The sequence below is a fragment of the Notechis scutatus genome, chromosome 12 (genome assembly GCF_049901735.1).
Source record: "Notechis scutatus isolate UNSWTSFEM ecotype Mainland chromosome 12, rNotScu1.2, whole genome shotgun sequence".
Taxonomy (NCBI): Eukaryota; Metazoa; Chordata; class Lepidosauria; order Squamata; family Elapidae; genus Notechis; species Notechis scutatus.
This window is the reverse complement of record NC_142020.1, coordinates 10,662,419-10,685,426: the sequence shown is the minus strand read 5'-3', so window position 1 is coordinate 10,685,426 and position 23,008 is coordinate 10,662,419. Positions and strand designations below refer to the sequence as shown.

General features: G+C 42.6%; 2 protein-coding genes across 3 annotated transcripts; one reads left to right on the top strand and one right to left on the bottom strand.

The window, feature by feature from the left end:
- The first annotated feature begins 26 nt into the window (after positions 1 to 26).
- On the top strand, positions 27 to 13,246 carry NUBP2 (NUBP iron-sulfur cluster assembly factor 2, cytosolic). 2 transcript variants are annotated; one of them, XM_026682512.2, is made up of 7 exons: positions 27 to 155; positions 6,362 to 6,480; positions 8,996 to 9,194; positions 9,719 to 9,873; positions 10,832 to 10,942; positions 11,990 to 12,059; positions 12,559 to 13,246. In XM_026682512.2, exons 1-7 carry the CDS (start codon positions 137 to 139, stop codon positions 12,702 to 12,704), a joined length of 819 nt encoding a protein of 272 aa, XP_026538297.2. In that variant the 5' UTR covers positions 27 to 136; the 3' UTR covers positions 12,705 to 13,246. The 2 variants fall into 2 exon arrangements, with proteins under 2 accessions (XP_026538297.2, XP_087829481.1); XM_087973355.1 differs by having other exon boundaries at positions 127 to 253.
- A 7-nt stretch (positions 13,247 to 13,253) lies between these two features.
- On the bottom strand, positions 13,254 to 22,773 carry IGFALS (insulin like growth factor binding protein acid labile subunit). Its single transcript, XM_026682504.2, has 2 exons — positions 22,675 to 22,773; positions 13,254 to 17,521 (listed from the first exon to the last, which is right to left on the bottom strand). Exons 1-2 carry the CDS (start codon positions 22,682 to 22,684, stop codon positions 15,723 to 15,725), a joined length of 1,809 nt encoding a protein of 602 aa, XP_026538289.2. The 5' UTR covers positions 22,685 to 22,773; the 3' UTR covers positions 13,254 to 15,722.
- Positions 22,774 to 23,008: the final 235 nt, after the last annotated feature.

Genomic DNA, 23,008 nt, shown 5'->3' with positions numbered 1-23,008 from the left:
AAGGCGGGTGAAGCCGTCCGCGCTTGCCTTCCTATTAGTGCAAAAAAAAAGGGGGCGGTCATTCAGGAGAGAGGCCTGATTAGACAACCGTGGTGTCACTCCGAGGGCAGCATAAGGGAAGGCGAAGGAAAGCAACATGGAGAAGGGGGAGGAGGGTGAGTCCGTGAGGGAAGGCGTCAAGTTGGGGGGGGGGGGAGGGTTGTTCAATGAGAGAACTTCAACAGGTGAAGTTCTGCCTCATCGGAACCGGGCGGTGAGTGGAACGGGGGTCGTCGCCCCTCAGTCGGGAAGGGTGGTTTCCCGTTTCACACGACAAGCTGTGCGACTCGTCCTCACGTGAAGGCAAACATGCGGGTCAGGCCTCAATTGGGGCCGGTTGGGTTCGAACCCGGACTGTGGTCGCCAGGGGTTGGGATAAAGATATTGCCTTCTGCTTTACGTATACATATTGATAATTATATATATATAATATATATATAATATAATTGATAATTATATATATACACATATTGATAATTATATATATAATATTGATAATTATATATATACATATAATTATATATATACATATAATTATATATATAATATATAATATAATTGATAATTATATATATACATATTGATAATTATACACACACACATATATATTTATATGTGTCATCTTTACTTTTTTCTCCTGATGGTCATATAATATATGTGGGTATATACCTAATTTTGTATTTATTTAGTTTATTTAGTTTATTTATTTAGTTTTTGGTACTGTATATTAGAGGGAGAGACCCTTTGAGGGCTGTAGGCAACAAAATTTCATTTTAATGTAGGCCAATCAAAGTGACAATAAAGTTATTTTAAGTCCAGGCTAAACTCTAAGGGGTTTAATGTGGTCGTGATTATTTGGAGTTTAATGCTTTTATTTATGTTGGCCACTTAAAGGCTTTAGAGCAGAGATTACAAGAGAATAAGTAAGTACAGGCAGTCCTCGGCCCTACCACAACAATTGAGCCCAAATTTTTTTATCTTGCTAAGTAAAACATTTGTTAAGTGAGTTTTGCCCCGTTTTACGACTTTTCCTGCCACAGTTGTTGAGTGGATCACTGAAGCTGTTAAGTTAGTAAGACGGTTGTTAAGTGAATCTGGCTCCCAATCCATCTTTGCTTGTCAGAAGGTCGCAAAAGGGGATTGTATGACCCCGGGACACTGCAACTGTCATAAATATGAACCAAGTTGCCAAGCCTCTGAATTTTGATCACGTGACCATGGGGATGCTGCAATTGGTCATAAGCATGAAAAACGGTCATAAGTCACTTGGGTGCTGCTATAACTTTGAAAGGTCGCTAAATGAACTACTGTAAGTCGAGGACTAACTATTGCATAGGGCTATGTTTTCCAATCTTGGCAATTTTTAAGATGTGACGGTGTTGAAGCCCATACATTTTCAAGTTGCCAAAGTTAAAAACATTTAAAGCAATGATATTTAAAAACTTGAAAGTTTAAAAACAAAGTTGCCAAGCGTAAAAATATGAGTACATTAAAAATATTGGCACATTAAAAACATCTGTAGTAAAAAAAAATGGATATAGCACATTACACAGCCCTTGTGTTTCGTTGAGTGGAGATTACATGTTACATACATGAACTTAGTTCAGCCCTTTTGCCTTTGTTCCAGATTTAGACCTTTTTCTTTCTTTTTTGGGTTGCTGTGGTACACTTACACAAATCACTGTAATCAACCTGTCTGCCCTTCCTTCCCATTAGTATTGTGCTCTATCACAATATCAAATTGTCTTTGTATGAGTCTCAGTGTGAAATTACAACCAACCACATGGCAATCCAGTTGGACAGAGATGACTGGGAGAAAATGAAATTGAAGTGGGAAGCTCAATTATATTTTTTAAAACCTGTTCTGAACTCATTTGTAATACCCATGGCACCTGCTTAAACATGAGATTCCTGGGATATAAGGAGGCAAACCTCTACCATTTTTACTGTGAAACAAAAAAAAAAGTCGTTTTTTAAGCAGAGTTATTTTGAATAGATAGGTTTCTCTGATCAGGTAACTGTGTGATGTATTAGAACTGCTGGGCATTGTAAGTCTAATGGCCAACTGAGAAATTAAATCTGGTCTCACCGAATTCCAGAACTGTCATTGCTCAAATCCATTATGCCAACAGTGACATAGCAAATGTGAGTATATTTAATTAAATTGAAACCCATGTGATTAATTGGAGTGGAAGCAAGAGAGAATCAGGAGAGAGACCAGATGGCATAAGCATTTAAAGCACAGATGTCATGCATTTATTTCTGAATTTCAGTTATAGCCTTAAGCTAGTCAGCTGTTCCGGCAATAATTCCTTATCTGAGATTTTCCCCGTATAGAACTACATGAGAAATAGAATTCATTAAAGGCATAATGTAAATGAAATTAAAATGCATGTTTTTATTTTAATTATTCATTAGACTCCACAGTTCAACCCCGAGTTACAAATATTCTCTATTAGTATTCATTATAACATTTCATGCCTAATATTTTGCTTAAATGTTTACATTGTTTATTTACCCATCAGTCTGGATGTGGTCCATCTGGATTTCCAGATTGTGCTAGTGGCATTTAGCAACAATTTCAGCAATGGGATAATGGAGCATTTTTCTAGCTGGTGATGTTGAGTTATGGTGCTGATGGGTCCCAAACTCTTAATACCCCCAAGAAATATATAATTTAAAAAGTCTGAAAAAAATTCTCCACTTCCCTTTAGTGATTCTACCACCCCACTCCAACAGAAATTGCCCCGTCTCTGAATAGTGTATGTTGACTAAGTCTTTGAATGAACACTGGGATCAAAATATGATAAGTCAATGTGCTGTTCATATCATATTAATACAGTAGTCCTTGACTTATGAGCACAATAGGGACTGAAAAATTTATGGTCATTAAGTGAGGCACCATGTGATTGCATCGATTTTTATCCTTTTGCCATGGTTGTTAAGTGATCATGATTTGCAACCTCCTGTCAACTTCTCCATTAATTTGCTTATCAAAAGCCAGTTGGGAAGGTCATAATCACATGAGAATGGTTGTAAAACCAGGAATCTGTCATAAGTTACTTTTTTCAGCCCTGTTGTAACTTCACTAAAACAATGGTCATAAGTCAGGGGTGTCTTGTACTGTCAGAGATATCCTAGCTAACCTTTGCTGTTGAACATTGTTTTTTCTGTTCCCACTTCTTGTTTCCCTATTGACAACCAAGTCCTAATCGAGGCATTCTCTTTGGGTGACAGTGCATCCATTTTAAAAGAGAATGACAGAATGGGAAAGCTGACCTTTCGTCCCAATGAATTTAGTAGTAGAAAAAGAGAGGTAAATTATCGCAACATTACTTACCTTCTGTGGATTTTCTGATGAGTTCCGCCAATGTCATGGAAGGTTCCATTTCCAGGCAGATGTCCTGCTGTCCCACTCAGTATCTTTGTCCCCCACCAGGGTTTCAGGAGTCCTGTTTGCTAGGTTTCATTTTCTTAATGCATTTTGGGGGTGTTCAAAATTCTTTGTCCAGGAGACGGTTTCTTCTTCTTATAATGCAGCTGAGTAACTTATTATGATGTTCTTCAGCCTAGCTGTGTTAAATTGCAGGAAATTCCTGGGTGACTCAACATCTACATACTTATTCACCTTTTCCTTCTCTCTGATCACACATTAGGGATGTTTACATTTTGGGACAGCCTTTATTATAAGGCCCAATGACTGAGAAGCCATGGAATTCTAATCAACATGTTGTCTTGGATCTTAGCTTCCCCTAGATATAGGAAGTGTTGCAAATATTACCACCGGTTACAGCTATTAAATAAGAGAGAACTGTGAATATGGGATGGCAGAGGAGTTGGGCATGCTGGTTCTAAATTGTAAATTTATGAAACTTGATTTTAAACATGCCAGTGAAGGCAGACATCATTAAGTTACTTTCATTCTTCCAATACGCGATGACTTTTCCTCTGAAATGTTATTCAGAAATTCATTCCAGCTCAATCAGTAATACAGGTAGTCCTCGACTTGCAGCAGTTCATTTTTTGACGATTTGAAGTTACGCTGGCACTAGAAAAAGTGACTTACGACCATTTTTCACCCAACCACTGCAGCCTCCCCATGGTCACATGATCAAAACCCATATGCTTGGCAACTGACATATTTATGATGGTTGCAGTGTCTTGGGGTCATGGGATCCCCTTTTGCAACCTTCTGACAAGCAAAGTCAAAGAGGAAGATTTACTTAACTGCAGTGATTGACTTAACAATTCACTTAATGCCTGTCTTGCATAGCAGCAGAAATAATCAAGTCATAATCAAGGACTACCTGTGCATATTTCAAATCAATAATGGTGGTCTGAATCAAAATCAAACTATCTGAATTTTGTTCCTACTGAAATCAGTGAAGTACCATAAGTTGCTTGTGACGTAATAGCCACCGATTTCGGTGTGAACAAAATCTAAATACTTGAATTTGGATCCAAACAATCAGCTGGGTTTATTCTTGCTCTACCAGGTCAGGCCCTGAGGCAGCATTCAACAGCTTTGTAAAAATGGTTTCAGCTTCGATTACATTCTGCAAACCTAATTTTTCTGCTGAGTTTATGATCCAGTCGATCATACAGACTCTGAAAATGGGTTAATGCAGTATCCTGTTAAGCTTGTTGGCTATCTACTTGTGCTTAGAATTGTGAGGTTTATCTTTTTGCTTTTTTCCTAGCTAATCTGTTTATTATTATTTTTCTAATCTTGCTTATAACACTTGGAATACATAGAAGCAGGAAATACAGAGCGGGCATAATTTTAAGAGAACAGTTGCTCTGTTCTCTGATCTTATTCCAAGGAATTGACTTCATTTCATTTGACCTTGGGTGACATAGTCAAAACATACAAGCTTTGATGAAAATGCAGCCCATACAGAGTGTGTCTGGCTGATAAATCAGAGAATTAAATGTTTTTGTTAGTTATACAGTCTCTCTAATCTAAAAATTTACATTCTTTGGTTGTTTTCCCAGTTTGATACAATCCAGATGTGTACTTCTCAGAATTTCCTAGCCAGCAAAGCCATGTGGATGGGAAATTCTGGGAATTGCACACCCAAACCTGGAGGTTGCCATGTAGGGTAAGGTTGTACATCAACCTAATTTCTGGCTGACCTTTCCGTTGTTGGCCAACAATAAGGCTTGTGAGTTTACAGTCAGAACTATTCATTAGGGTATGCAGGAAAAGGTGATTCAGAGCATACGCATATGCTTACATCACACCAATAGGTATCTCCTTAGAGACGTTGCATCTTTTCTTAGACTTAGAGAAAGTCAGAAAAAAGGTGTATTTGGTTGCTTGCAGGATGCCCTCACATATTAGATCGCCTTTCCAGTTTGGTGGCCCACAGATGTATGACAACTTCTACCGTATTTTTCATGCAGGAATGATGGGAATTGTAGTCCACAGTGCAAGTTTTGATTTGTTTGAGGAAGGTGGTTGTATAGTTATATTCGTTCAGATTAAACTGTAACTTTTCTTTGGCTTTGACTTAGTGCAGTGTATGATCCAGCCAGTTGTAGCTTAGTCAAACCACAATTAACCATGTAGGTTAGTGTGGGATGTGATTCCATTCTTGACTTCCTGTCACTTCTACAGCCTCGTCTTTACAAAAGAGGTTTGTTGGTTTTGTGGCAATTAAATAATAAAAAAAAAGTTTCTGGCTTCTTTGGGAAATATAAAAGCAGCCATATCTACTGTATGGCTTGTAAATATTTCCCTGCTGGATGTTTGGGAGGAAAAAAAGAGCTGCTTCCTGAATTATGGAAGTTTGTGTTTTATGCCTCATGAGTCTGCAGCGTGGCTCTCTTAGGCTTCATCCCTTTTGAAATATCCTAGGGACCCAAACGCTGCCATTACGAAGAGCATTTTATAGCCCTTTCCACAGTGGAAACTCTATTAGCTTTTAGTGGCTAAAGCAGCCAAGAGTTTTGTGCCCTTGTAATGATAAGTACATTTGCTTTTGGAAGTTCTTCTGGGTACACTAGACCCTTGGTTGATTCTGCATAAGCACAATCCTCCTGCTTCTTTTCCTTTTAATTTGGCCTGCATAAGGACAAGACCTTAAGTTTATTTTCCCCCAGAGACACCTTGAATCGGGGCACAATTTGACCAACTCAAACAATTACAGGAATTTGCGGAATGCCATTCCAGTCGCCATCAGAATTGGAAGGAAGGCTTGGGTTTGTCTTTAATTCTGCAAACCCCTGTCGCTCCTCATCTCTTATTCTTCCTTTTTTTTTCTATGTCTGTCAGACATCCCTTCAATTGTCTCTGCTTACTTTCTCTTGTTCCTGGCAGAACGAGGCAACTTGGCTGGGGTCCAGCACATAATCCTGGTGCTGTCAGGGAAAGGGGGTGTTGGAAAGAGCACCATCTCCACTGAACTGGCTTTGGCTTTCAAACATGCTGGGAAAAAGGTATGTGCCATTTCAAGACAGTACAGTAACAAAGTTAAAGCAGCCCCCCCACCTCAATCACCACCGCACACAAACCTTGGGGCTTCCAGATTTAGCCACGCTGCCTGAGAAATTCAGCCGTTGGGGTTCTCTACTAAGAAAATTATTTCTTCATTACAACGATGATTGATTATAATTCCATTGGCAGGCAGTGTTTTGCTCTGAATTTCTAATGATTTGAAAGAGGCTTTTTTTTGGGGGGGGGGGGAGTCAGAAATAGAGAAATGAGGGCTGTAGGTTGCCCACCCAGCCCTATGATGTAAGCCATGTAAGCCTGTCCAAACTTGGCAACTTTTAAGACTTATGAACTTCCAACTCCCAGAATCCCTCAGCGTGGCTGGCTGAGGAATTCTGGGAGTTTACTGAATAACAATAACAGAGATGGAAGAGACCTTGGAGGTCTTCTAGTCCAACCCCCTGCCTAGGCAGGAAACCCTACACTGCTTCAAACAAATGGTTATCCAACATCTTTTTAAAAATCTCCGGTGTTGCAGCATTCACAATCTCTACAGGCAATCCACTGATTAATTGTTCTAACTGTCAGGAAATTAGTTCTAGGTTGCTTCTCTCCTTGATTAGTTTCCACCCATTGCTTCTTTGTCCTGCCCCCAGTTAAAGAATAGCTTGACCCCCTCTTCCTTGTGACAGCCCCTCACAATTAGGACCAAAATGTTTGTTGTTAAACAAGGCAATTGTTAAGCGAGTCATGCCCGATTTTATGACTTGTTTGCCCTGGATGTTAAATGAATCACTAAGCTTGTTACGTGAACCAGTTGAAGTAAGTTTGGAGACCCCTGTTGTAGGCTGTATTGCAAATTAGGGATTTCTGGCTGAAACTTGGAGATCTACAGATCTCTTTGATAGTGCTGTACTTATTAGACCAAGGCTGTGATTTGATACCCACTTGCTTCCCTGTGTCCTGCTATGAGTACCACAGCTGGCTGGATAGGGACACGGAAGGTTTCCAACATCCAACTCAGGAAGCTTTCTTTCCTGTTGGACTGAAAGCGGCTTAAGGAAGCGGATGGCATGATTCATCTAGCTCTTGCAGAGTCATCTCCCTCAAAGGCATGGTGGATACTGTAAGGCATTAAAGCTGCACTAGGTCCTGGTTGTTGTTTTTTTCTCCCCTATAGAGATCATGCTGATTCAATCGGCCGAAATAAGTGGCATGGTTTCCTGCTGTTCTTAAGTGGAAAACATGCACAGCCTCTGTGATAGGTCCTAAAATAAGCCTGGCATCATGTAGAAAAACGGACTCTGAACTCTCCAGAACCCCAGTAAAAGGAAAATCTCTGTCCTGCCTACTTCAGTCCTTAGCTTCTAAGGAAATGCAACGAACAAAATGTTAAAAAAACGTATATTTATGTAGCTACTTACCAAGCACATCTAAATTATATTAAAGTAACCAAAATATCTTTACAATCCCTAAGGCATGTCAGAAATTTTGAACACCCCTGATGTTTGACATGTCCTAGACGTACAGCCTCTGAGAGATAGATTATCACATCCAATAGCAATAACACTTAAACTTATATACCGCTTTATAGTGCTTTCCAGCCCTCTCTAAGTGGTTGACAGAGTCCGCCTCTTGCCCCCAACAATCTGGCTCCTCATTTTACCCACCTCGGAAGGATGGAAGGATGAGTCAACCTTGAGCCTGATGGGATCCGATCTGCCAAATTGCAGGCAGCCAGCTGTCAGCAGAAGTAGTTTGCAGTATTGCACTCTAACCACTGCACCACCAATGCAAGTCAAAGCAGGCAGGGAGCAGTGGGATGTAGGGGTTTGGGTTTTTATTTTATTTTATATTGGCTGTACTTGTTGGGATTGATGGCAGCTGGTTTAATATTGGAAGGACTCTAGGTTTGCCAGCTATTGTATAGAGGAGGAAAAAAGGTAAACATTGTGTCAGGAGATCTGTGAAACGCAAGAGGTGTCCGTGATAAGGTTATTTGCTCTACCTTTTGAGCTTTGCATAGACAGGGTGTACCTTTTGACCCAACTGTTTCACAGCTCCCACTCAGGCCACCTGAGAAGAGCCTGCTTATTTCACGGTTTGGTCTTCTGCCTTGTCTCCTCCAGCACACATTTTCCAACCCAAGACAACTTTAGATGCCTAGATTTAGTTTGCCGTTGGTTGGTTGGTTGATTGATTTGGTTTCTGGAGTTTTAAAAGGCTGTTCCTTATTTCCTATTTGTTTGCTAGGAAAATAAATGGAAGTTGAGATCGTAATAAGTGTTCACAGGGAACTACAGTTGACATGGTCTCAACTCTGTGGAATTGCCAGATTTAAGTCCTGCCAGATTTCAAGTGAGAATGCCCACATTTCGAGAGATTCTCAGTCTCCTGTTTTAAAACCTGTCCCCTCCTGGCAGGCCATCCATAGTGTCCGAACTCTGGGTCGGAAGACGTTATTCCAGGCAAAAGCCTGGTGAGACCTACCTTTCAGAACACGGCCGCTTGTTTTTGTAGGTCGGCATCCTCGACGTGGACCTGTGTGGCCCCAGCATTCCTCGCATGCTCAGTGTGCAGGACCGAGATGTTCACCAGTGTGACAGTGGCTGGGTGCCAGTCTTCGTGGACCAGGACAAAAGCATTGCTCTCATGTCCATCGGCTTCCTTCTGGAGAAGCCGGATGACGCCGTGGTGTGGAGAGGACCAAAGAAAAATGGTACAGGATGCTTCAGCCGCCCCCTTTCAAAGCAAGTACGGGTAGTCCTCAACCTGTGACCGCAACTGAGCCCAAGTTTTCTGTTGCTCTAAGCGAGTCACCTGTTAAGTGAGTTTTGCACCATTTTACAACCTTTCTTGACACAATTGTGTTAAGTGAATCCCTGCAGCTGCTAAATTAGTAACACGGTTGTTAAGTAAATCTGGATTCCTCATGGACTTTGCTTGTCAGGTCACAAAAGGGGATCATACATGACCCCAGGGCACTGCAACTGTCCTAAATGTGAGTCAGTTGCCAAGCATCTGAATTTTGATCACCTGACCCTGGGGATGCGGCAATTGGTCATAAGTGTGGAAAAAGAGTCATAAGTCACTTTTTTTCGGCGATGTTGTAACTTGGAACAGTCATTAAATGAACTACTGTAAATCGAGGACTCCCTGTATCACTTGGGTGATGAGCTATGGAAAGGCGCCTCTCACACTCGTTCTCAGTGATCCTCATTTGCAATATTGTTATGTTTATAGCTTTAATAAAGCAATTCATCGCCGACGTGGCCTGGGGAGAACTTGATTTCTTGATTGTGGACACGCCTCCTGGGACTTCCGATGAGCACATCTCCACAGTGGAATCCCTCCGGCCTTTTCAACCTCTTGGGGCAGTTTTGGTGACCACACCTCAGGTAAGAGGCACTCCCCCACTACTGGGCTTTGGATGTTCTGCTAGGCCTCTTGGGTCACATCACCAGTATCCCTGCACACTTTGCCTGAATACCCAGAAGTGGATCTCCCCAGATTTGGACATTCTGCATTTTGTTTTGCAAGACTCAGAATAGAAGACGATACACACACACACACACACACACACACACACGTTTTTTTTTCCAGTGCATCTGATGGAGCAGCATACGGAGTGGTGCGGTGGCCTAGAGGTGGTGCTCTCACCTCACAATCAGGGGGCTGTGAGTTCGATCCTAGGTGGAGACGGATATTTCTCTCTCTAGGACCGCTGAGAATATATCTGATGGGGGGGGGGGAAACTCCGCAATGGGAAGGGCATCCGGCCAGCAAACACCCAGCTCCGTTCAGTTGCCCTGACTCCACCCCAATGCAAGGGATTATGGGGTCGTTAAAGGAAGAGGACCGACTGGAGCAGCATGCAGATTTCAAGGCAGGGGATGGTGGCCTCTGAAATCAGAGGATGCACTCGCTGCCTGTTAACTAACCCATCGCGCTAAACTCTGATGGATGCAGTTAATCCCAGTTGGCTGTGTTCAGTCAGTTGGCTTGATTCAAACCCAAACAAACTAGATTTACATGACATGTGGGACGCCAGAAGTTTATCTGGGTGATCTTGACAGACACAATCGCGAATGCCACAATTCGCCCCACCTCTCCTTGATATGCTGTGCTTTTGGAACGGCTGAATCCAAATCTTTCTGCCATTCCAATGTGCTACATGAAGCTCTGGCAAAGCTCACTGTCTGGATAACTTCCCTTCCAAGAGGATCCTTTAGAGGAGACGTTCCAGCGTAGCTTCCAAGGGTGGCTGACGAGTGATCATTTATAACGAAAGCGGTTCATGCTTCGGACCTTTTCCCCTTAACTGAGTTGTTTCTTTTTTTTTTCCCCTTCCTGTAGGCAGTGGCAGTGGGAGACGTAAGGCGAGAACTGACATTCTGCAAGAAAACCGGCCTGCGCATCCTTGGGATTGTGGAGAACATGAGCGGCTTCGTTTGTCCCCATTGCTCGGTGAGAGTCGGGTGCCAAGTCTAGTTTGGACCGTGGATCTAATTGCTGGAATTAGTGACAGCTACACGTCTACGGAGATTCTCCAGTCGTCCAGATCATGGTTGTTCCAAGGGTGCTTTTTTTTTTTTTTCAAGAGGCAACTGGATTTTCTGGTTTTCCTTTGAAGACGTTTCGCTTCTCATCCAACAAGCTTCTTCAGTTCTGACTGGATGGTGGGGAATGGATTCAGAACTGAAGAAGCTTCTTGGATGAGAAGCGAAACGTCTTCAAAGGAAAACCAGAAAGTCCAGTTGCCTCTTGAAAAAAATACCTTTGGGACTAGTGACATCTATAAGAATTTCTAAACCTGAGGACAGAAGGAAAGATAGAATTGCTTCCCATGGTGCTTGGGTATAGTTAATTGCTCTCCCGTCCCTTAACCAGACTGAATTATATGCAGGGGAAGCTTCTTTTAATCCAGGGCAGCTTTTTGACTAGAGATGTGAAGACCTGAAAAATTAAATCAGGACAAAATGTGAAAACCTGAGCTTCCACCCAACAAGTCTCTTGAGTTTTCTTGCCCTTGCCTTTTTCTTCCAAAGACTTGAGAGTGTATGACTGGTCAAAGACCCCCTAGCTGGCTCTATGCTTAAGAGGGATTAGAATTCACCTCTCCTGGTTTCAAGCCTGATGCTTTAACCACTACACCAAACTTCCTCTCCAAAAGCAGCAGGAGCTGAAAAGTTAAACCCTTGCTTTTAAAGACTTGAAGTTGTATTTTGATGGCCAGAACTCTGTAAATGATGCGTATCCTTGGCTTGAACTTAAACTGGACTAGAGCGGAGTAACTTCTCAGTTGCAGTTGCTAGGAAACTCTGAGAGGGTCTTTTTGTGGCATCCAGGAATGGATCCAGCTGTCCTTTGCAGCAACCCTCTTGCACTTAGGAAAAGAAGGCATAACTACATGTGTGCAGAATGATCATTCTGTTTTCCAGCAGCCACCTTCCTTCTTACAAACAGAACCTTTGTTGTCACCTGCCTTTATAACAAAGTTTTCTATCCTTCCAGGAATGCACAAATATTTTCTCCAAAGGAGGTGGAGAAGAACTGGCCAAACATGCAGGTGTCCCATTCCTGGGTGAGTATTTTCTCTCTGAATACTAACTAGTAACTAGCAGACATAACTGCAAACTCCACTACCCAAGGTTGTCTCTGTGGAGAAGAGTCATATTTTTAACATCATATTGTCCAACCAGCAATCGGTTACCTTGAAATTTATCCTAGAATTGCAGCTGGAGAATACAGATTTCAACGGGCCATTTGTGTGTTTTTATGTAACTTTCACACAGCACGCCAATATAATAATGTGGTGTCTTTGGTTTTATCTTAGCAAGTTGCACGGACGTAACCATGGTGGTTTATTGTTTAGCTTACTTTGCAAACCCTGCCAGCTGTGACTTCTAGAAAACCATGCTTAAAGCCAGCCCTAACTTAGCAAATAACATCTAAACCAGGTCAAACAGGAGATGTAGACCAACAACCAGAGCATCCGAAATGAAAAAAGTGACATATTAATGTTCCTTTGGAGAATGGAAAGAAGAAAAGCATGGTTCACATTGGTATTCTCCTTTCAACAGGCTGCGTCCCTCTGGATCCACAACTTACCCAAAGTTTGGAAGAAGGCGGAGACTTCCTCCAGGAATTTCCCAAGAGTTTAGCCTTCTCGGCATTGACAGATATTGCCCAGCATCTTTTGGCTGAGGCCTCCACCTGTAGCTCCTGAGGCAGCAACCAAGAGCGGAGCTCCTGACGGCTAACGTCTCCTCGTTGCTCAAGCAGAAATGAATGAATCTGACCAGGAAGTGGGAGAACGTCTTTGGAGAGCAACAAACTGCACCAGCAGACTTCAGCGGAGCAAATCATGATCCCTGAAATGGGTGTTGGTGCATTCTTCCCCTGGCAAATGGGGGACCCGCTGTGTGCTTTGGAGTGATCTATTCTGCAGTTAACTTAAGTCAGCCCTTCAGTTATTTCAATTTCACCCATGATGAACCCTGGTCCAATGTGGTACTGTATTACACATGAGATACATGTTTCTGAGAGAGAGAGAGAGACAGACAGACAGACACACACACACACACACTGATAAAACTGGGTGCTTACATTCTAGAATTCTCTGTCACCATCCAGTGAAGCTTTTAAAATTGGTGCATGTCAGTGAACAATCAGTGAAACTCAAAGCTGGCATTCAATTTTGCAGAATTGATCATGACTCAGGATTTTTTTAAATAACTGAATTATGTATTAAATAGTTGTCAACTGCAATCAAGGCTTGTGCATGTGTATTCTGCTTTATTTTTCATATACAAGTAACCTGTGTCGGTGCTGTCTAAGAGGTATTCTATATATACAGTGCTAAGTTCAGATTGTACAACAGGAGAACTTCCCTTAGGTAATAATTTAGAAAACCACAACAGCCTGATTTCACTGTATAGGAATTATCGAGAAATGTATTTGTGGATTCTTTAAAAAAGGATACTTACCTTTTGTCTCTTATCTTAAGCGTCTCACTTCCACATTCTGCATATTTATGTTGTGCTGTTGTTTGTCTCTTACAAAACAGAGATAAAACTGTCCAGGAAGACATACTGCTGTAACTTATCCCATGACAGAAAACCTTTAATTTTCACAAAGGAATCCTGAAATGTTTTCATTTTCTAGCTTCTATGATAGCAAAAGGGGGAAATCCCTATTTTTTCCTCTTAATTTCCATCAGGATGAAAGCAAGCGCTAGAAACTTTATGACAGAACTGAGGCAGAGGCTCCAAGAGGACAAGGAAAAAGGACCCGTGAGTGGCGAGGACACAAGAAACTCTAGTAAAAATGGAAATGCTGGTAAATTAAGGTTAGGATACTTCAAGGAAATACAAGAACACTCTAGAAGGGGGTCTTGGGATCCAGAACTTAACTGAGTACATGATCTTCTGCTTTTCCCAATTGGATATACATCTACATGTTTCAAACTATTTCCCTGTAAATCATGTGAACACGACAGAGTGAAACTACTCAATGGCAGTGTTTGCATAATAAACTTAATCAGGTTAATTTACAAACACAGTAATGGCTCCATTTGCTCAATATACTAAATGTGGTTAAGGTGTTTCCTTTTTCTTTTCTGTCTAAGGGTGTTCTGTGAACTCAGCAATGAACAAGTTTGCTTCTTTAGTTTCAACTTTGTTTCTCCTGCACGACAATACCTTGAGAGAGGTTGTTGGCTTAGTTAACAAGCCCAACCCTAAATTTAAAGGATTCTCAGCTAAGTTGTGTTCCTGAGACCCTAGTTGACATCAGCAGTCTCCAGATATAACATTTCCCCTCATTCTTCTCACCAGAAAATAGTTTTGGTGTAATATTCCACAATGCACCAAAACAAATTCCTTGTGTGTCCAGTCACACTTGGCCAATAAAGAATTCTATCTATGCTCCAAGATGTTTTCAAGGTTTTTCGGGCTGCAACAACCTGTTCACAAAATTCTCAGGACTCCTCTCAAGAGGCAAAGCTCTAGTGATAGAAAATTGGCAATAAAGTTGTGTTGTTTGTAATTTAATTCGTATATCAAAATTAGTTGAATTTCTTTTTCCTCCCGTTGGAGCCTATCAAGTTATTGCAGAACCCAGTTTGAAAAAAAAAACCTGTTTCCAAGTGATAAGTCGGCATTATGAGAAAACAGCAGGTCAACATCCAGGGGTGGGATTCTACCAGTTCGCACCTATTCGCTAGAACCGGTTGTTAACCTTCTAAGCAGTTTGGAGAACCGGTTGTTAGAAGAAATTACTGGGCTAATCCTGTAAGGAAGGCAGGAAGGAAACATTCTGGTGTTGCTTACAGAAGCTGCCTCTCCATTAACCTTTTTTACACTCTTGGCAGGACTAGACTTCCTGTCTCTGAAACGTCTCTGGAGTTTTTTCCCCCTTCTTTGCTGCTACTTTGCTTGTGTGGATTGACCATTCAAAGTTACAATGGCACTGAAAAAAGTGACTTATGACCATTTTTTTAGGAATGCAGCATTCCCCACAATCATGAGAGGCCAGGCGAGGAGATGCGTGCCTCGATGTGAGTGATATTGAGTTGGCCACGCCCACCCAGTCACATGACCACCAAGCCACGCCCACCACCTAAGCCACGCCCAAAGAACCAGTTGTTAAAAATTTGAATTCCACCCCTGTCAACATCCATATTCCCCACCCAACTGCAGAGCCAATAGAAAAAAAATACTTTATAAAGTGGGGAAGGAGGAAAAGGAAATATTAACCAACTTGCTGGAATATTTGAGTCCTAAAGGCTTAAATATATTTAAGGAAGTTGCAGTTGTTGCCACTCTGTGATTTAGAACATTATTTGATACTCATTATTTTCCTTAATGAATTTTCCTAAATGTTAGGGTATTTCTCCATTAAATCAAACCTGACTGGGTGATTGAAGGAAGGAAGTCTATGCAGATTTTGTGGAAACAATATACAAAGTTTGTCACCTTCTGAATTGCTTAACTTCCCAGTCTGATCTACAACTCTAGAAACTCCCAAGCAAGCACTAAAAAAAAGTCTGGTCTGACAGTGTGTTTGAAACCAGCCACTTGTAATCGTCCTTTGTGTGATGATTAAGGACACTCTAAAGTTGTGCTTGCTTCCTGATAGCTTCATAAGTCCAAACCCATAGCAGGTTTGAGTTTGTACTGTTCCTTAGAAAGGAGAAAAGTTCCTTAGAGAAAAAGTTGCGTGGAAAGCAAGATGGTCAAACACTTCAACAGTCCACAAAATGGTCTTCTGGAATATCTCGTAGATCAAGTCCTACCACTTCTGCTGGGCTAAGGCAAGTGATATTGTTGTAGGTATATTCAGGGGCTTCTCCTTCTGTGATGGACTGCGTGTACCGCAGAACCACACTGGGTTGCTGCAGGGCGAAGTCTCGGAGGGCCTTGAGCGAGCAGTTACATGCCCATTTGTTCCCTTCCAGCCACAGCTGAACCAGGGTAGGCGAGGGGCCGAGCCAATCCACCGAGAAGGTTCTCAGAGAGTTGTTCCTGATGTTCAGATAGGTCAACCTCGAGAAAGATGCAAAGACGCCGCTGTCCAGCGTCTCCAAGAAGTTGTGGGAGAGGTCGAGCCAGGAGAGACGCAACAACGGGGCGAAGGCTTCGGGAGAGACGTCCACCAGCTGATTGAAGGAAAGGAGGAGATATTCAAGGCTCCTCAGGCCTGCGAACTGATTTGGGGAGAGGCTTCTCAGCCGGTTGTGTTTGAGGTCCAGATCGAGGAGCTCGTGTAAGTCGTTCAAGCTGTGGTCTTCGATGACGGAGATGGTGTTGAATCGCAGAAAGAGCCTCCGCAGGCTGGAGAGGTCAGAGAACATTTGCGGTCTGATCCTTGTGAGGCAGCAGTTTTCCAGGTGGAGGCTGTGGAGTCGGCTCAGACCCCTGAAAGTGAAATCGGGGAAGGTCGTAAGGCAGTTCCCCGATAGGTTCATCACCGCCACGTTGGAAAGGCCGAGGAAAGCCCCAGGCCTGATCTCCTGGATCTGGTTGTCGTTCAGCGTCAGAACTTCCAGCTGACCCAATTTATCGAAGCTCTTTTCAAGCAAGGTGCGAATCTTATTGTTGCCTAGCTGTAACTCTTCCAGGAACTGCAGGTCTTTGAAAGTCCTGGGGCTCAAACTAGGGATGGAGTTGCTGGAGAGGCGCAAGACGTGAAGGCTGGAAAGACCCAGGAAAGTGTCTTCAAAAAGCGTGGCGAGGCGGTTGTGGGAGAGATCCAACCACCTCAGAGACTTCATGCCCACAAAGGCCCGCGGAGCGATGGCGTTGATCTGGTTCTGGTTCAAGTAAAGTTTCAGCAGCTTTTGGAGCTTCGTGAAGATGTTCCCTTTGATGCCCTTGAGGGAATTCCAGCTCAGATCCAGTTCTCGCAACTCGCTGAGGCTGTAGAACAACTGGTGCTGGAGATAGTGCAGCTTGTTCCCAGCCAGGACCATCTCCCTTAAATTGGGTAGGTCATGAAAGACTTTGTCTGGCAGGACCACCAGGGAGTTCCACCCTAGATTCAGGTACCAGAGGTTGGAAAGCCCAGCAAAGACCCCTTCTTCGATCTTGTTGAACTGGTTGTTGTTGAGGCGCAAGGAAGCCAGGTTCTGAAGGTGGAGGAAGATATTGGGTGCCAGCGACTTCAGCCGATTACGCTCCAGGAGCAAAGAGTACAGTCCTTCCAAACCATGGAAGGCATGTTGTTCAATCCCCGATAACTGACTGCCCTGAAGGTTAAGAAATTCCAGGTTGGAGAGGTTCCTGAAAGCAAGAGCTTGCAAGGTTGTGAAATTGTTCCCATCCAGCCACAACATCCTTGTACTCCGGGGCACATCCTCAGGCAAAGCAGTGAGGTTCCGTGCGCTACAGTAGACACTCAGATCATCGCAGTCGTCAAAGCTACAAGCGCATAAGCTGGGGCATTTCTGACTTTCAGGATTTGGGCATTCTTTGAGCGTTCTTGCTTCAGGATGCAGAGACATTGTCACCAATGCCCACATCAGTGTCAACATGGACGCTGCTCCTGTTGGATAATTAAAAGAAGAAGAAGGAGAAGAAAATAAGAAAGCTGACAAAACTGAGACAAAGAAGCAGCAGAGGCGTAGAATGTGGCGTGAAGAATTTTTAGCACATCTCAAGAACGGGGTCGTTGTAAGGAGGCAACTATCAGATCAGTAGGGTGAGGGCCACATCTCAAGAAGGGGGCATGGCTTCTTTTGAGGAATCCCTAGCCTTGGCCTTCCCTGCCACCACCTCCAACTTCACAAGCAACACTCAGAAAAAGGGAAGGCAGAACAACCTCCTTGGGCTCTCTCTTCTCTTGCTGAATTAGGATGGGAATAGGGCTCCCAAGGAGAAGGCAATGGAAACGAGGAAGCACACAAAAATCACAGCAGCTCAGCGGTCCCTTAAGAGCGGTCAATCAGTAGGCTCAATACTCACTCTGTCCTAGTGAATCTAGTACAGGGGTGTCAAACTTGATTTCATGAAGGGCTGCATCAGGTTGTGTTTGACCTCAGGGGGGCAGGGGCAGCTCGACCCTCGTGTGTGGGGAGGCATCTGTGGTGGCCAAGTGCTAAGGCAGGAGTTCCTTCAGACATTCCCTCCCTCTCAGTGTAATATTCCCTTCCTTCCTTCCTTCCTTCCTTCCTTCCTTCCTTCCTTCCTTCCTTCCTTCCTTCCTTCTTTCTTCCTTCCTTCCTTCCTTTTCCTTCCCTCTTCCTTCCTTCCTTTTCCTTCCTTCCCTCTTCCTTCCTTCCTTCCTTCCTTCCTTCCTTCCTTTTTCCTTCCCTCTTCCTTCCTTCCTTCTTTTTCCTTCCTTCATTCTTTTTTCCTTTCTTCCTTCTCTTTTTCCTTCTCCCTCCCTCCCTTCCTTCCTTTTTCCTTCCCTCTCCCTCCCTTCCTTCCTTCCTTTTCCTTCCTTCATTCTTTCTTCTTCCTTCTTTTTCCTTCTCCCTCCCTTCCTTTCCTTCCTTCCTTTTTCCTTCCGTCTCCCTTCCTTCCTTTTTCCTTCCGTCTCCCTTCCTTCCTTTCTTCCTTCCTTTCTTCCTTCTTTTTCCTTCCCTCTTCATTCTCCTTTCTTCTTCCTTCCCCTCTTTCCTTCTTTTTCCTTCCTTGCTCTTTTCCCATCTTTCCTTCTTTTTTTTTCATCTTTCCTTTCTCCTTTCCTGTCTCTTCTTGCATGCTCAAATGGAAAAGAAGAAACATTTCTAATTTTGTTTTGTTTTTAGTTTGTTTGGCTAGCCCCTCTCCCAGCAGAAACGGAGTCCCCCCAAGGTCCCATTTTCAGCTGTGATGGTCTCCTGCAGCCCTCTGCCAGTGAAAATGGAACTTGCGCCCCAAACCCTCCCGAACTCTGGCAGAGACACCACGGGCCAGTCCTTTGCTGTTTCCAGGGTGGTCCTGCAGGCCCGATCTAAGCACCCCGTAGTCTGGTTCTGGCCCACGGGCCTTGAGTTTGACACCCCTGATCTAGCACAATGGTCTATACAGTCCATCTTCCCTTCGGACCTCAGGACAGAGAAACAGGTAGATGTTCCATGCTGTGACAGCCTCATGAAGGTCTTACATGAGGTTCATACCCTCGCCCTCTTTACACATGGGATACACACAGTGTATAATCCCATGTTCAATTCTCAGTAGAGCATTTGAGCCCTGTGGAATTACATCTGGCTGCCCCTGTCTGATGAATCTCAAAGGAGATGAAGTGAATGGCATGATGTCTCCTGGTGCTCAGTGTAACGGGAAACAACAACAGGAGACTCACAACAGCAATTGTGGACACCCTTGTTTGCAGGGAAGCTGCCCTTCTAGAAGGAAGCAGTGAGATTTTGCACATGCGTACGATCGTTTAAAACATACAGCCAATAAGAAATATTGAGGGTCCCCAACTCATTCCTCCAAAGTGATCTAGTTAAAGAATCATAAATAAAACCTTACTTGGCATTTCCTGCAATGACTACTATTTAAAATGAGTCCCGTGTTACATTAAAAAAAAAAAAAAAGTTAAAGTACTGAAGGCTGGAAACTCAACATAAACAATGAACCTGTTTTTTATTTATTTATTTAATGGGACACAATTAGAGAAACAATGAGGGCTGGAATTAAATCCCACCTATTTTCGCTCCTTCGCGCATGCAAAGGGTTCTCACATAAATACGTTACTGTCCCCATGTGATTTGTCTGAAAGTTATCAGTGTGACGGGGCGAAGAAGAGACTTTTAACCCGAAGGCATAAGGATAGTTTAAGGATAGTTTAAGGTCAAGGTAGATTTGGCAGAGAAAGGTTGCAGCGATTCGATAGTTCTCCTATACCGCCGAATATACTTAGAAAACACAAGCAACCTTTTTACGGAGAACTAGTTTGGTATAGTGGTTAAGGGCACAAGGTGGGGAACCATGAGTTCTAGTCCTTCCTTAGGCACAAATTCAGTTGGGTAACTTTGGGCAACCCTCATCTCTCTTTGTCCTGGGAAGAAGAAGGCGAGGAGGGCAAAAACACTTCTGAAAAAACAAGTCCCCCCCCCCCAAAATTGGAAGGACTCATCAGGAATGAAATAGCAATTAAAGAAAAAGAACAAACTGAATATTAGATGATATGGAAATTATTTGATCAATGGCTGGAAAAGAAAAATGGAAATTACAAAATAAGTAAATGAACGTAGAAGATCTATATAGAGAACATATAATAATATATAAAAATAGAGGGGAAGGAATTAGGAAGAGGGTGGTTGCAACGATAAGATATATTGTGTATAGTAGTTTAGGATAAGAATGGAATGCAATTATTGTTGTGATGGTAAGAAAACTGTATTAACCAATAATATGGCACATTTGTACCCAGCCGACACAGTTTAAAGAAAATATGGAATGTTTGTAAAAATAAAAAATTTAAAAAGAGAGGAATGAAATAGTCATAGTGGGTGCAATCTAATGTATTTAAAACTGAGTTAAAATGACAAATAAATGGTTTTTCAGACAGTACTTAATAGAAGTTACATTTTTACCAGCCGGTAAAGAAGCTGCTTTAGTTTTATTTGACTTAGATGCTGCCTGAAGCCAAATAAACTCTGGGTTAACTTACAAGATAAAAAAACCAAAATAACAAATATACAATATTTTTCTTTTTAAAAAAAAACACACAAATGTTTAATGCGTGCCAGGTAACACACTAAAGCAACCATTTGGACCGAGGGTGTTGCTGTCAAATGGCTATATCACTGGCAACATCATCCCAATCTGAAAAGACCATCATTCCGAAAATAAATTTTTTTAAAAATCAAGGCATATAGCAATAGATTCCAGTGTCCATAAGCCCAGAATAGAAGCTTCTGTGGACATGAACATTATGGCCATGAACACCGGTAGCCATTCATGTCCAAGCTATGGATGTGCATGTAAGGGGGCAAAACGCACATGTAACATGCTTTGGATGTAATGGCAATTGGCAGAAACATTTCAGAAGGCTAGGAATACTGAAACGGCATGAAAGAGAATGGGGGAAATTGATAAAATTATCTACCCTTACCTTCCATTCAAAAAAAATTCTCTGCTGGACCCAAAAGAAAGAAGTAATGGATGCAATCCATTTAAAGTGGAGTTTTTCAAACTTTAACAAAATATCACCTATTTAACTCAGGCACCCTGCAACGCATCCCTCAAAGTTGACCGACATTGGGAAATGTACATTTTGAGAAATAATAATCATAGTCGAAGGTCCTATTTTATAGTTCCCCACCTCTTATGTGTATAAGGAACAGAAGTGCTATGGAGCTCATAGCAATTATTTTCCATACATTATTTCAAGAGCAAGGGTGGGCAACCGATGGCCAAGGTTTTTAGGTGCCCCATAATAGCGAAGAATTAAGGAAATTGTGAAGGTTTCCTATGAAAAAGATTTTAACATCTCCATAGGCAAGAGAATGTCTGTACATTATGAGAATATCTATAACTAGTATTTTAATTCCATGCAGGTCAATATGGCATGACGACATAAGAAGGATATGGTTTTGTTTGAGTTGTGTTGCTTGCCTTCCCGTTTCCCTTTTGGTCAAATCACCCCTCAAGAAGTTGAGCAAAAATCGAGCAGCTTCCTGTGTTTGTATCATATATACAGTGTATATATGATTGCACTTGCACTGGCTGCTTGCACTGGCACGAAGCCGAAAGCACCAGCCTGAGGATGGTGAGTGCGACCTCGCCGAAACGTCGCCAAGATACTCTTAATCTTACACGGGAAAAGAACTGAACACACCTAGACCTACATACCTGTACCCGTGAAAATCTACGAAGACATATGTGTGTGTGTGTGTGTGTGTGTGTGTATGTATGTATTTATGTATGTATGTATGTATTTATCTGCAAGTTTTTTATTTTAAAACCAAGCCTGGATTTATATACGTCCATTAAAGGTAGATTCAAATAGGTATTTAAATATTGAGGAACAAAGTTTCATTCTTGTTTTGGTTTGTTCATTGTTTATCTTGGGTTAAGTATATCCAGAAACAAGAGTTGGGTACACAATGAAAAAGCAATAAGAGCCCCAAATGCTCTCATTGTGTTCTCTGTATTAAATACTGTATATCTAAAACATATGCAACTCTTCTGCCATTTGTCAGAAATGGTGTAGGGTCTCCTGCTTGGGCAGCGGGGGGGGTTGGACTAGATGACCTACAAGGTGCCTTCCAACTCTGATTACTTGTTATCGGTTATACCTGTTTCAGTTTTGCTCTAAGATCACATTCCTCTTCTTTCGCTAACCTGTTGCTCCTGCCCATTGCTACAAAACTTTTAAGCAGTTTTGCAATCTTTTCAAACAGCCACAGGATAAAGGGGACACATTGTTCAAGATCTCCCCCACCCCGGGTTTGTCCTTTTTCCTGATCTTTGTAACTGGCAACCCACAGCAGCAGGTTAAAGCTAGGACCGGATCCCACTCCCAAAAAAGCTGCACGAATATTGTGCTGCAACCCAAACCGTGGAATATGCTTTACCTTAGATACCCGTAGGGAATGAAGGAAAACCGCAGGAACGAACAGGCGAATCCTGCAAAAGTTTTTCCTCTTTTTTCCCCCCACAACAGCCCATTTTCTGTGGCAGACTTGGTAGGACTGGCCATGCAGAAGGAAAACCAAAACACATTTTTCAAGAAGGGAAACAAAAATAGTTCCTACTTACCTTTGCCCATTCTGGTTGCTCTCAGGCTCAAGTGTGAAAAGTCGAAGGTCTACGAGCAACCTCAGGTAATGCTGTCCCCTGTGTTTCCACCCCTAGAGCAGTTCAGCAGCTACCACCCTGTGGCTTGTCCAGCTATGCTTTTAACCCATCGTTTACTGGCATGGAGCACTCACTGTCTGCCTTCAAGAGAGCAACCTGGGCAATGCTTATTATCTCTTGGGAAGGGCACAATGGTTGAAGGAGGTCAAGTCTCTCTGGGGTGGCCTTGGCAGGGGTTTCCCCAAGCCATAGGGTTGGCCCTTGTAATAGTTTAAATGCCACTTTAAAGTTACAA

Coding starts and splice junctions, on each gene's coding strand:
- NUBP2 (XM_026682512.2), top strand. Junction 6,481..8,995: donor TCAAACATGCTGGGAAAAAG/GTATGTGCCATT, acceptor TTGTTTTTGTAG/GTCGGCATCCTCGACGTGGA. Junction 12,060..12,558: donor TGCAGGTGTCCCATTCCTGG/GTGAGTATTTTC, acceptor TCCTTTCAACAG/GCTGCGTCCCTCTGGATCCA.